General features: G+C 44.5%; 1 protein-coding gene across 1 annotated transcript in view; it reads right to left on the reverse strand.

Moving 5' to 3' along the window:
* CUL4A (cullin 4A) overlaps nucleotides 1-13,241 on the reverse strand; it is a 42,848-nt gene that overhangs the window by 9,691 nt on the left and 19,916 nt on the right. The window contains exons 8-15 of the mRNA XM_072782309.1: nucleotides 12,958-13,040; nucleotides 9,698-9,765; nucleotides 7,640-7,758; nucleotides 5,190-5,382; nucleotides 3,728-3,832; nucleotides 3,326-3,436; nucleotides 3,155-3,240; nucleotides 2,733-2,840 (exon numbers count right to left, since the gene is read on the reverse strand). Of these exons, the coding sequence (XP_072638410.1) occupies nucleotides 2,733-2,840; nucleotides 3,155-3,240; nucleotides 3,326-3,436; nucleotides 3,728-3,832; nucleotides 5,190-5,382; nucleotides 7,640-7,758; nucleotides 9,698-9,765; nucleotides 12,958-13,040 (873 nt within the window). The remainder of the gene's footprint in view (nucleotides 1-2,732; nucleotides 2,841-3,154; nucleotides 3,241-3,325; nucleotides 3,437-3,727; nucleotides 3,833-5,189; nucleotides 5,383-7,639; nucleotides 7,759-9,697; nucleotides 9,766-12,957; nucleotides 13,041-13,241) is intronic.

Here is a 13,241-nt window from a genome sequence, read left to right on the forward strand (position 1 = left end):
CGGCCCTGTGCACTCTGCTCATTCCCTTGTCAGTGTCCTTGGCTACTTCCAGGTTCTTAGAATAAAGAGTAAAAGGCTTGCCAAGGTCCCTTCCTTCTGAACCGCTACCTGCACTGGCCTGGCCTGTGCCTCTTCTGCCTGACCAAGGGCACCATACTGTCCTCCCTTGGGCTTCCACTTGGGAACCTGCCTCCATAACCATGCCCACTTATCTTTAAGAGCTCCTTCCTCACGGTCTTCTCCAAGTGCTCTGCTCTGATAGCATTTATAGCAACTTGGGATGGTCCCTCTGGACAGAGACAAAAACATGATCCGAGCACACCCTGGAGTATCGCTCACCCTTAAAAAGGAAGAAAGTACGACATGGGCTGCAGCATCGATGGGCCTTGAATACAGGATGCCAAGTGGAAGTAGTGAGACACAAAAGGCAACAAAATGTGATTTTAATTCTGTTAATACCCAGAGCAGGCAAATCCAGAGACAGCAGGTTAGTGGATGCCCAGGTCTGGGTGGCTGGAATTGGAGGCAGTGCTCATAAGTGCAGGGTTCTGTTTGGATGATGACAAACTTCTGAGCCAGTCAAAGGTACAGCTCAAAGTGGTAAACTGTTGGTACACTCTGCCTACCATTTATTTATTTATACGTGTATTGTAGGTATATTTTTAAAAAGACACAGTATGGTAGGTCTCACGCATCTTTTGCTAGAAAACAAAAAGTTAGTAAAAGTCCACAAAGGGCCTATGAGGTGCCCCAGCACCCGGATGTAGGATAGTGTGAACACCGTGGCAAGTAAGCGAGAGTCTGAGAGTTCACACAAATGCAGAGAAAGCTGCGGGGCATCACAATGAAAGTGGACTCAGGCAGGAATTCCCAGCAGGAAAGTCTGATGGGGAAAAGGTTTATGTGGTCTTGAAATATCTTCCCACAGATTACTTCTAAATTACAAAAGGAAGACTACTAACCACATTCAAGAAACCAGCTAACACCTTAACCAAGTGATGATATAGACCACCCACCACCACCACCACTGACAGGGGCACATGGACAGCATTAGCATGCTGAGCAAATCCATGTGGGATTCTGGTTGGACAAGCACAGCCTGAATTCAATCACAAACATCCCATGGAGAGAATTCATGAAAACTGCACGTGGCTTTGAAACACATGAGTGTTAAGAAACAGAAAGAGGGCAGTGAAGCTGTTACAGCTGACTGCAGTGTGGGGTCTGGGCTGCATCTGGACAAAATCGGAGGACTACACGTGGGATGAAATTACTACAGCAGCATCAAGCGTCTGACTCAACAACATGCCCTGGTAAGTACCTCAGAAGTATTTAGGGATAGGAGGTAGGAGATAGCCTTTCCCAAACGGCAGGAATGTTCCACCCATCCACGCAAAGAGAATGAGCACCATAGGAGGGCTGGAAACACAGGCAACAGGTTCTGAGGATTCTTTGAACTATTCTCACAAAGTCCCTGTAGTCTGAACTATCTTGAAAAAAGAAGCGAAAAAACTCGGCAGGGCCACAAGAGGCACAGCCAGGGTGGATGTGTCCGGCTTGGTGAACGCTGTGAGGTGGTAGGTGAGTGCGGGTGTTCTGGTGGAGGCTCCGCTTGGAAGTGACACATGGAGGTTCTGAAGCTACAGAGCCAGCAGGCAGCTTAGTACAGAGCCTTTGCATCTGTAAACAGCAGTCGAATACCCCACAGGGTGGGGACTCAGGTACCAGCGCAATCTAGGGTGCTGAGCTCGGGACGTCCGCATGCACTCAGGCCCAGGGCTCTGGGAGCATTAGTGTCCAGAGGAGAGGCGGAAGAAAAACAGATGAAGATGTGCAACATAGTATGTCAACTGTGCTTCAACAGTAAATGAAAAACAAACAAAAAGAATACAAAAGCAATCAGTGGGGTCAGAAACAGAAGAAAATCCTGAAAGACATGGTCTTGGACATGGAACAAAAAGCCCCAACAGGGCTGTTTCCCACCCGGGCTCCCAGTTCCTGCAACTCCACACTGTTCTGGGCCCTTTGCAGGAGACCCTCAGCCCTGCATTCCTATTTCCCGGTCCCACACCAGAAGCAGCCCTCTTCCACGTCACCTATATTAGAATGAATGGTGAAGAGATTTTAAGTTCCCAAGCCTAGGATCCTCCCTCCTGTCTGTAAATCCTCAGCATGCCTAAAGCTGTGGCTGACCTACAAAGCCCTGAGCAGGGGCGCCCACGAGACCCGCAGTGCCCACACCAGGACGGAATGACAACTGCCAAGTAGTGCTATACCAGTGCCGTTATCTTCTTGATGGTCAGCCAGGGAACTCGGGGGGTGAGAAGGAGCCAGACGGGACACAGACATTCACTGAGCAACAATGCCTTCCAGAGACCACAAGGACACTGATCTTTGTGTGATTTGAAAAACCCTCTCATGGGATGCTTGGGTGGCTCAGCGGTTTAGCACCTGCCTTCAGCCCAGGGCGTGATCCTGGAGTCCCGGGATCGAGTCCCACATTGGGCTCCCTGTGTGGAACCTGCTTCTCCCTCTGCCTGTGTCTCTGCCTCTCTCTCTCTCTGTCTCTCATGAATAAATAAATGAAATCTTAAAAAAAGAAAGAAAAGAAAAACTCATTAAATATTTTGTGACAGATAATATGTCTGTGCACGTGTGTGTTTAAGAAGTCTACAATGCTTTGGCCGCACCAATATATGAAAAAAAAGGACAACGTTCTCTGAGACACTTACTTCCGGGGTTAAATGCACTTCCATTGGTGTGTAGGTTGGCCAGTATCCCATCGTAAGTATATTCACTGTTAGATCTATAGAGCCTGGGTCACTTTGATTCTGCATATACTAAAAACAAAAAAGATCAAGATTAAGTAACTATTGTAGAATATCATCAAAAATAGCGAGTTCATAGAAAGGTAAATGGTGTAATTTTCACACAGCACAGTATTATATTTACTTAAATCAAATTTTGTTATGTTATTTCAGGGATTTTCTTTTTCCTTTTGAATTTAAGTCATTCAAATATGTGAGACATGAGTAGTGTCATTTTTAAGCCTGAGGGCTTTACATGATTTACATTATCACCTCACATAACTTAAAATGGGAGAGAGTTTATATACAGCTGTTTTACTTTGGGGAAAAAAAAAAACCCAGCTTGCCTGCTTGAACTGGACCATTATGTCCTTGGAGAGTTCCATGTCCTTGAACATGCCTTCCAGCTTGCTGGTGAAAGCAGCGCCGCATTCTGGGACATAAGTGGAGAGCATCAACACCACCAGGGACAACGCCCAGCACAGAGGAAGGACAGACCCCGGGTCCCACATGCTTACCATGCTTTAGTTTTGACAACATAGATTTTTCAGCATCAACTGAGGCGCTTTTTCCAACAAGGAGTCTTTTTGCCAAATCTTTTTTATAAAATGCTTCAAAGACATCTTTCCCTATTTATAACCAAATGAGAACGACAGAAGACATCAGTTAATCTGCAAATATTCACTGTGGAAACGCTAAGTGTTTATTCTGCTGCAAGCAGATCTAACTTGGAAGACAGTGACATTTCCACAAAATAATACTTGCAATTGGTGGGCGGCCATCCCTCTATTTCCTGTGTTAACACGGAAGTGGAAATGTCTCAATTTTTCTCAAGAAAAGACAGGGCCCCAGTACAGATGGACTAGGTAACCTTTTCTCCATGCTCAATGTTAACAGAAATAGCGTAGAGCATGTCTCACCGTGAATGAACCTGAATATTATCATGACCTTGTCAAGAATCCTTTCCAGCTCTTCGTCTGTTGCTTCTTTATTACCCGCTCTCAATTTTGAATCAACATGCTTTGCTGTGAGATTAAAAGTGTAAGTTATTTGAAGGGTAAGTATTTGTTATATAATACATTTTCTAAAAAAAAAAAAAAAAAAGAATATCTTTAGTTTTTATAAGCAAAAAAGCAGAGACAGCAACACTCTGGAACCTTCCCAAAATGACATTATTATATGATAAAAGGCAGATAATCTGATTTTCTAAGTGAAGGATTTTCAAGTCACATTGAGAATACTTTAATTACGTGCTTGGGTTTCACAACACACCATTGCTCCAGAGATTGGAACGCCCCCTCTCTGAGATGCGGCACCCCTGAACACAGGGATGTTCAGGGGGGTTCTTACTGCTGAGACCACATAGATCAACCATGGCTTCCAGAAACTCAAACCCCAAGAGTTAAATATCCATCTTTGGAGAAACCGCAATCATAAAGTGGCACAAAGGCCAAACTACACTGCCTTGTGAATTTTTTTTTGTTGTTGTTTTTTAATTAAAAGATTTTATTTTTTAAAGTAATTTCTACATTCAAGGTGGGGCTCGAACCCACAACCCTGAGATGAAGAGTTGCAGGCTCCACTGCCTGAGCCAGCCAGGGGCCCTGCTTCTTGCTACTTTTATAGTTTTTCCTTCACAATATTTTTATTATGAAATACTCTTAACATACACCAAAGTAGGAAAATGTATAAGGAACCCCACGTTCCCATCACATATCCTCAACAGTAATCAATAAGCCCAATGTTGAATTTACTGTATTTACTACTTCTTTCTTTGCTCTTTGCCTAAAAACTTCAACTAGTGAGAGGCTGTGAATCCTGAAATATGTTTTGGTATTAGGATGACATAATTGTATACAGTGGTAATAAAACTGTTTTATCTTAAACCATGTTATCTTCTAGGACTTTATCCAATTTTATCCTACTTTAGTACTGATGAGAGGATGCAAAGGTAAATACACTCTAGAGATTATCAAGTCATCCTCATAACACAGAGATATTCGTATAGAACAAATCCTCTTCATCCAGTTTCTGAGCACAAATTACTCGCTGTCATCAAGACAGAAACAGGGTTCATTTTACCAAATACGGTTCTGGAGTTACTAGTATAGCAAATGCATATGAAAATAAAATTTTGTCTTCCTTGACCTCAAGCGTCATCTTTACAAAACTGCTACTATGTTCACCCTTCCTATAGAAGTACCACGTGCTTATATGTATACGTAACATATACACGTTTTAAAAAAATGTGTCCTCATGAGATATAACACAAATCCTTCCCCATCCTCCCCAAGAGGAGTTTAAACATTCTGGGGAAAAAAATTTATTTGAGTTGTCTTATTTTCCCATATTAAACTTAGGTATGGAAGTATGTTTTTCTACCTATCAGCTCTGCGGGTTTATTTGGCCTCTTGTTGATAAACGTTTCAAAGGATTCCTTCATCAAGTTGATGAACTTCTCGTTCCTCTGGAAGCACACTTCTATCACATGGTCCACCCGATCTTTAAAATCCAGCAGATCTTGTACCATATCTTTGTCTTTTTCAGGATTGATAACAATTGTTGTCCCAAAAGTCTACAAGAACACACACACACACACACCAATTCATCAACCGGCAATGGTATCACACATTTTCATCCTGCTATCAAACAACCATAATACTTTAATTTAAATTAATTACTGTTGGTGTTAAATACTAAATAATTTCAGAAGTTTCACAGACTCAGCCCACATTCAAAATATTATGTGAATATACACAATTAATGCTTCAGTGTTACAATTCTGCTTCTGAAAGAATTCATAAATTAGTGTTTATTATTAAAAAAAACCTTTATCCTATGAATTCCTCAAACACAAGTTCCCATGAACCTAACACAACCACTTGGACTTCTTGACTATAGTATTTTTACTCCCCCACTGCTAACCAAGAATAGCCCAGCTGTTAGCCTGTATTTTTAATTCAAAAATGCTATATTCAACATCACCAAAAGTCTGTATGTGACAGTAATAGCTGCTTCAGGATATACACTACCAGATGATATAAACTGTGCTAGGTTACAATTACTACTATTTAATGTGTTTCAAAAGGGAGAGATGCAGGTTGCAAATGCAGGCACTGTGCTCAGCCCCAGGCCAGCAGACAGGATTTATTGCTGCCCTAAGTGCAGTCTCAGCCACTCTGAGGATGGAGTCCTAAAGCAGTCCATCACTGGGCTTGCCAGCACGAGTGAGGTGCTCTACCACACAGATCCCTGCTGTCCTCTAAGGAAGGTGACCTTGCCATAGCCAACTGTTCTTCACTAGAATACCTTCCTTGTTCTGCCCCCGCCTGCCTAGAAGTCTTCTGTATCATCCTGCTCTCCAAGGCTTCTTTCTATCTGTATGCAGTATTCATGAGTCCCTAAATAAAGCCAGTAAGATCTTCAAAATTTCCTCAACCGAATTTTGTCTTTTATCAGAAATAATATACATATTTTTGGAAAACTGGTTTCCATAGCATATACACACATATTCATGTGTCATATATGTAAAGTGGAGGCAGATTATTGGTGAAGAGATACAAATGAAACTGGCACAGAGACCTTCTGGAGAGGGACACCGTGTGACCAGCAGGGCTGGGACTTTCTACTCTGTGCCCTTCTGCACCAACAGCATTTAAAAATGACACACACGCACGCTGCCAAGGTTCAGCTTTCCTGTGATAATCCCACACTGTGTGTTCCTGTCATGGTGTGACAGCTGATCCTTGGTGGACACTGAGGAATGGTGGTCACCTCACTCATTTTGATGACCCAGATTGAACTGTGCGAAGGTAAGAACCTCCTGTGCTTGGCACATGTCCCAAGGGCTCCTCATCAGCAACACCCTTGTTCTCCATTAGACTTTCCATAATACCCAGGTCTTCGGCTGATCTGACATAAGTTGGTTATGAATTTTGTCTCCAAAGTCTCCGAGGGTGTGGTACCCCTGTGCATGAGCTTTCCACGTGTAGATAATGAAGTTTTAGGACCGACTATACCATAAAGCCACATGCAAGCTTCCCATTATCCCTTCTATTTAACTGATTTTTTTTCTTGTGATAATTATAGACTCACATGCAGTATAAAGAGTTAAAAAGATCCCTTACACACTTTGCCCAGCTCCCCATGAAGCTAACATTTGGCAAAATGATAGAGCAGCATCACAGTTGAGGTACAGGCACAGGTACTCTGCACCCATCTTCTCCAGGCTGCCCTAGTTTTATCTGTCTCCCATGTGTGTGTACTGTTCTCTGGACTTGTTGCCGGGGCAGCCTTGTGCACCCATCATCGTGATCAGGCACTGAGCACCAGCACAAGAACCATCCTGCTGCCTTCCCATAACCACACGCTAATGTGCCACAGAAACATCACAGTATTGTGAAAGTGACAGTCCCAGGTGGCCAGGAAATGAAGCGGCACACACACCAAATGTGTTATCATTCTCATGAGCAAAGGCATGGGATGTTTAAAAAGCAGATTCACAGAAAGGGTGACTCTCTGAAAATTGTGGTTGTAACTGGAATGGAGCCTAGGCAGACAACGAATAGAAGACTTTCACTGCACCTGGTTGTAGGTGCTGCTCATAATCTTGGTGTCGTCTTAAAAAAAAAAAAAAAAAAAAAAAAGTTTGTACCAGTGATCTGGAAAGAAATAAGAAATGCAAGACCGCTATCCACCCAAGCACCTGCCAGGAGAGAAATATGGTGTCTCCAGATTGCCCAGGTCCTCTGCCAGATGCCACATACCATGGAGGTAGGACACCTGCCCTACCCGAGGTATAGTTGTTACCCCACTGAGACGGCCCCACACACCTTAATGTACTCGCTCCAGTGCTGCAGCAGGATCTGCTGCCCACCCTTCACACGGCTGAATAGCTGGTACATCTGAGTGAGGTCGGGCACTCTGTTCTCATCAAGCAGGTGGTCAAGCCCTGAGATCACACAGCAAAAGTAATAAGCACATCCCATCAGCAAGTCAGCATTAGAACTAAATCTTATTTTTAGGGGGATCCCTGGGTGGCTCAGTGGTTTAGCGCCTACTTTAGGCCCAGGACGTGATCCTGGAGTCCCGGGATCGAGTCCCACATCAGGCTCCCTGCATGGAGCCTGCTTCTCCCTCTGCCTGTGTCTCTGCCTCTATCTCTCTGTCTCTCTCATGAATAAATAAATAAAATGAAAAACAAAACAAAACAAAAAACTTATTTCTACGCAGGCACGTTAATCTCCGGAATCCGAGACAGACCCGGTCAGGCAGGGCTCATTTTCTGAGCAGGCGGGCGGGTATGTTCCTTAATTCCTCAGGTCATGGAAGCCCTGGTCTCACTAATTCAGGGGCTTGAGCAGCACTCCCTGACGGCTCACTGCCCCTTCTTACCCCTGATCTAGTTTATCACTCAGAAAGCAGATCTGTCAAAGGGGGAGTTACCAAGTCTCATCTTTCAGCTGATTATTTTTCTAATAATTTATAATAATATATAAATATATAATATAATTTATAATTCTGGGCCTTTCTATGACTAAGCTTAAGGTCTCCATATCTTGGGATCCCTGGGTGGCGCAGTGGTTTGGCGCCTGCCTTTGGCCCAGCGCGTGATCCTGGAGACCCGGGATCGAATCCCACATGGGGCTCCCGGTGCATGGAGCCTGCTTCTCCCTCTCTCTCTCTCTCTGTGACTATCATAAATAAAAATTAAAAAAAATTAAAAAAAAAAATCCCATTTAAAAAAAAAAAAAGGAAAAAAAAAGGTCTCCATATCTTGAAACAGATCTTGTAGCTCCAACATGACTCTTAAATGGTAACTTTAAATACACCAACTACAAATGTTCTATAAGGTGAGACTATGCTCACTCTGCTTTCCAGGGTACTAAGCACACAGTTGAGGGGCAGAAATCAATAAGAGGAGCAGACTGTGTGAACCTCCTTCACAGCCACACAGCAGCAGGCACACAGTGGCAGCTACAGTCACTCCTCCCCAGGCTGCTCTTCCAGAGCCCCACGAGGGACAGGGTGTGGGAGAGAAGCCTGCCCAGTTAGCAAGGCCACATGTTTGCTCTCCTAGCTGCTGGTTCTTCCAGAAGACACAGGATGGAAAAGTGTATCCTGGCCTAAATCCCCAGCCTCTTGGCAGTTCAACTGGCATCCAGCTGCATGGAGGCCCTGGGAAGATGCCTGGTGACAATCTAAGGGCCTGTCCAAGCAGCCTATGCCCATGAGCACAAACCCAGTGAAGGAGAATGAGCGCCCGGCAAGGATGCAGCCGCAAGCTGTGTGTGGTTGGGAGGGTCTCTGGCAGCTTCGGGTGAGACAGCATTCCATGGGATTTCTATCAGAGGTGGTTCATGATTTCTCTGAACTCACTTTCCCTGAGGGCTAACGTGTTCCTCTTTCTTTCTTTTCTTTTTCTTTCCTTCCTTCCCTTCTTTCTTTTTCTTTCTTTCTTTCTTTCTTTCTTTCTTTCTTTCTTTCATTCCTTTCTTTCTTTCTTTCATTCCTCCCTCCCTCCTTTTCTCTTTCTCTTTCTTTCTTTCTTTCTTTCTGATTTATTTATTTATTTATTTATGAGAGATGGGGAGAGAGAGAGAGAGAGGGAGAGGGAGAGAGGGAGAGGCAGAGACACAGGCAGAGGGAGAAGCAGGCTCCATGCAGGGAGCCCGATGTGGGACTCGATCCCAGGTCTCCAGGATCAGGCCCTGGGCTGAAGGTGGCGCTGAGCCACCTGGACTGCCCTCCTTATTCTTAATGATTTTTGGTGATCGTCATGTTACAATAACAAATGTCCTCTATGTCATTATGCACATCATCTCATTTGCTTTCTTAATATATTAAATACCATCATTTGGTCTAACTTTTCACAAGTCAAGGAAACCTACCTTTGTGAAGAATTGCTGTTAAATGTTCTCCTAATAGCTGCTTCTCCACACAAGCAATCAGTGGTTTCCTACATGAGGCAAAAGACCAAGTGTCAGAAATTAAGGGAAAGACTTTGGTCAGCTGTAAAGAAGCGGAGTTTATGGTCTACAGACATGATGTGGAGTCATTCAGACACCAATGGCTCCAAGCACCACAACAGGCATTTCTCTCCAGCCATGAACAATCACCCACTGTCTGTGCAGACTCCGTAGTCATTACGGAATCACATAAAAAGACCAGTGGGGGAAAAAAAAAAAAAAGACCAGCGGGTCCAGGGAAAAGGAGATGCCAGCACCAGGACAAGCGCCCTGCACCCCCAGCTTGGCTGGCAGTTTTCAAAACGAGACTTTGCCTTTGAAATGGGAGGCCTGTAAAGTTCCCCATCTTCCATGGCACAGCCGTGGAAGCACTAATCCAGGCCCATAAGCCTCTACTTGGCCAGGCCTGTCGCTCTGTCCTCACATCTTTCCGCCTATCCCCTCCCACTACCGCTCATCAAAAATCCTACTTATCAAAGCTCCAATGTGAGGCCTACGTTGCACAAACGTCACACAGAACAGAGTATTTGAAAATCTGCAACTTCATTAGGTATTGCTGCCATACTCACGGAGATACTCGAAACTACTCTTCCTGGGTGAATCATCCTCAGTTATTTCCTTTTAGTTGTTTTTCAAAGATCAGACCACGTGCTTCAGTGAAAGTATTATTAACTTTGGGCACCATCACGAGCCTCTGCTTCATGAAGAACTTTCCAACATATTATCTTAATCTTATTTCAGCCTCACAGCGACTCTAGAGAGAGGCATGGCACATGTTCTGTCTCCGACTGCCCACCCTACCTGAGACCAGAAGCCAGAGACTGTGCTACTGAAGAGAAGAGTGAGGGGTGAGGAGCAGGTCAGCACCTTCCCAGTGTGCCACTGGTAGAGGGGGGACAACGACAAGGAGTGAGGAGCAGGGCCATGGGAGGTGGGGGGTCAAAGATCAGAGGCTGGCAGCAGGGAGGGCCAGCCATGCATCTGCTCTTCCTCTGAAAAGCTTCATCAACACATAGTCAGCTAGCAATGGGTGGTTTCTACTCGCTGTCATGGATAGCGTTGCTATGAATATTTGCATACAAGTTTTATGTGAACGTATGTTTTTTTGTCTATATATTTAGTAGTAGAACCAGTGCATTGGATAAATCTGCTAACTCTGTGGAGTACTCTGAGGAGCTTCCAAACTGCTGTCCCCCACAGCTGCCCATTTCACATTCATATTGGCAATGCACAAGGGTTCCAATTTCTCCACATCCTCACCAAGGCTTTGTACTGCTTGTCTTTTTAAAGCAAAAAGCCATTCTGGTGGGTGTGAAGTGGAACTGCATTGTGGTCGATTGGCATTTTCCTGATGACTGACTATGCTGAGCAACTTGTCCTATGTTCACAGAATCTCTGCTTCTAGCCAGTGTGTGACCTAGACTTTGGTTCTGCAGGGGGAGAAACCCAATCACGGTTTTCATTCCAACAGTCTATGTAATGCCTAGATGCTCTGACAGGTCCTGAGCTAAGGGCAGATACTACAGACTCCTTGCACCCAGAGGTACAGTCCTGGGTGCCCAAAGACTGGCCTCCTAATCCACAGTGACAACTCAATGATTTTGCCATGTTTGAGAATTCCTGCCAACCAACAAGAGAGTGGGTCCTTCCCACAGTGAGGGGCAAGAATCCTGGGGTACAGAGAACCCACCCCCAGGGCAGGGCCTGACAAGTGACCTGGCTGTGATGACCAGTGTGGTGGGTCACAAGGTACAGCACGAAGCAATGCCCTGATGCTTTCAAGTACGTTTCCCTGTGGCCTGCCATCCACTGTGCTCTGAGGTGGGGCTGGGAGGGGCACTCCGAGCCCAGCTCTAAAGCTGGTGTGGCTTGCTTATCTTCAGTCTCCCTTTTCCTTGAAAGCGACTTATTATTTATTCTGAACCGCCCAGCATGGCAGAAGCCACCTTGTCAGTCTCCTTCTACCCATCCATGCTTGAGCCTGGAGGTGAATCACCTTCACCTACTACTCCTTTGCTTAAATAATTTACATTTACTCTCCTTAGCAACAGATTTTTAAAATTAGGGGGAGGAGTTTAAAACAGCATCCATATAAGAGTGTGTACATACAAAAAAAGAAACGACCACTGAGCCCACTGCCCACGGGTCATAAAGGAAGAGTGCCCTGGCAGCCCCCAGTACCCGCCCTTCCTCATCCTGAATCTGTACTAGCAGGTCCCTTGCTCTTCTTCTACAGGATTTACCATTTACAGATCTCTCCCATCAGTACACTAGCCGGCTTGTTCCTGAACTCCGTGCTATATGGAAAACGTCATTAATAGGGGGAAAAAAAAAAAAAGTAGCACTCAGCGAAGACTTTTATCCATCCTTGACTTGACCTACTGCACAATCTGATGCCACCTGTCATCTTCTCTCCCACTCCTTGTCCCCCCAGCTGCCAGCCTGCAGACCCTGGGGCTTCTCATGCTCCCTGGCTACAGGTTTGCACGCCCACAGCACCCCACTCAGGCTGTCCTGGTGTCAGTACAACTGTCATTCTCGGACCATCCTGGGCTCCCCAAGGACCTCCGCCCCACCCCAGTAACTAAACCCATCTTTCCTCTCACGACCTGCATTCTCAAAGTGCCGTGACTCTGCCCCTTTCATCCCGTAAGTTTTGCACATTTCATCCTTCCGTCTGTTCTTACACATCCTCATTTGAACAAATGTTACGTGCACAGTGAGAAATAGACAGTCCTACAATTTTCCCTTTTTACTTTTCCCCAGCTACTCTTCCTCCTCAGGCTTAGAGAAAAAAAAAACTGGATGAAAAGAGAAAATAACATGACTTAGTACCACAGATAAAAACTACAGCTATCTTAAATGTCTAACGAAAAGTTAACGATCCAATTTCCCAATATTCAATGATACCCCATCGATGTGAATAGAATCCCTGTCTCTAAAGCCAAAGATACTGAGCATCTCAGCCTGAAGCACTCCTCTTGGGCGGTACCTCACAACAGAGCATTGTTGTAACTCACAAGTGCTAAATGATCACAAATAACAGAAGTAAAATGTGCTAACAACACAAATACTCTCAGATGGTAGTGAACGAGTCTACAAAGATACCATCTATTTCAATCATCAGCCCTTTGGTTCATTATGGTCAAATTGTAATAACTAAGTAAACATATAGTACTCACTGTGTGCTGTGGTCTAAATACGTGATTACTCGGTCTCCTTCTTCCTCTAAACGCTTACTTACATGGTTAAGATATTCTGGAACCTTCCAAACACAACATTTAAGCATGTCAGTAACAAAGATCCTTTTTTTTTTTTTTTTAAGTAACAAAGATTCTTGATGTTACCCAAGAAGCTGAAACATTATTGTCCTTATAAAAATTTAAAAAAGGAAAGCAGAGTATACACTCAAGCCAAGTATTAAGACAGATTAATGGGGGAAAGGTAACTGGGAAGTGTTTTGGGG

This window comes from Canis lupus, chromosome 17 (genome assembly GCF_048164855.1).
Source record: "Canis lupus baileyi chromosome 17, mCanLup2.hap1, whole genome shotgun sequence".
In the NCBI taxonomy this organism is placed as follows: Eukaryota; Metazoa; Chordata; class Mammalia; order Carnivora; family Canidae; genus Canis; species Canis lupus.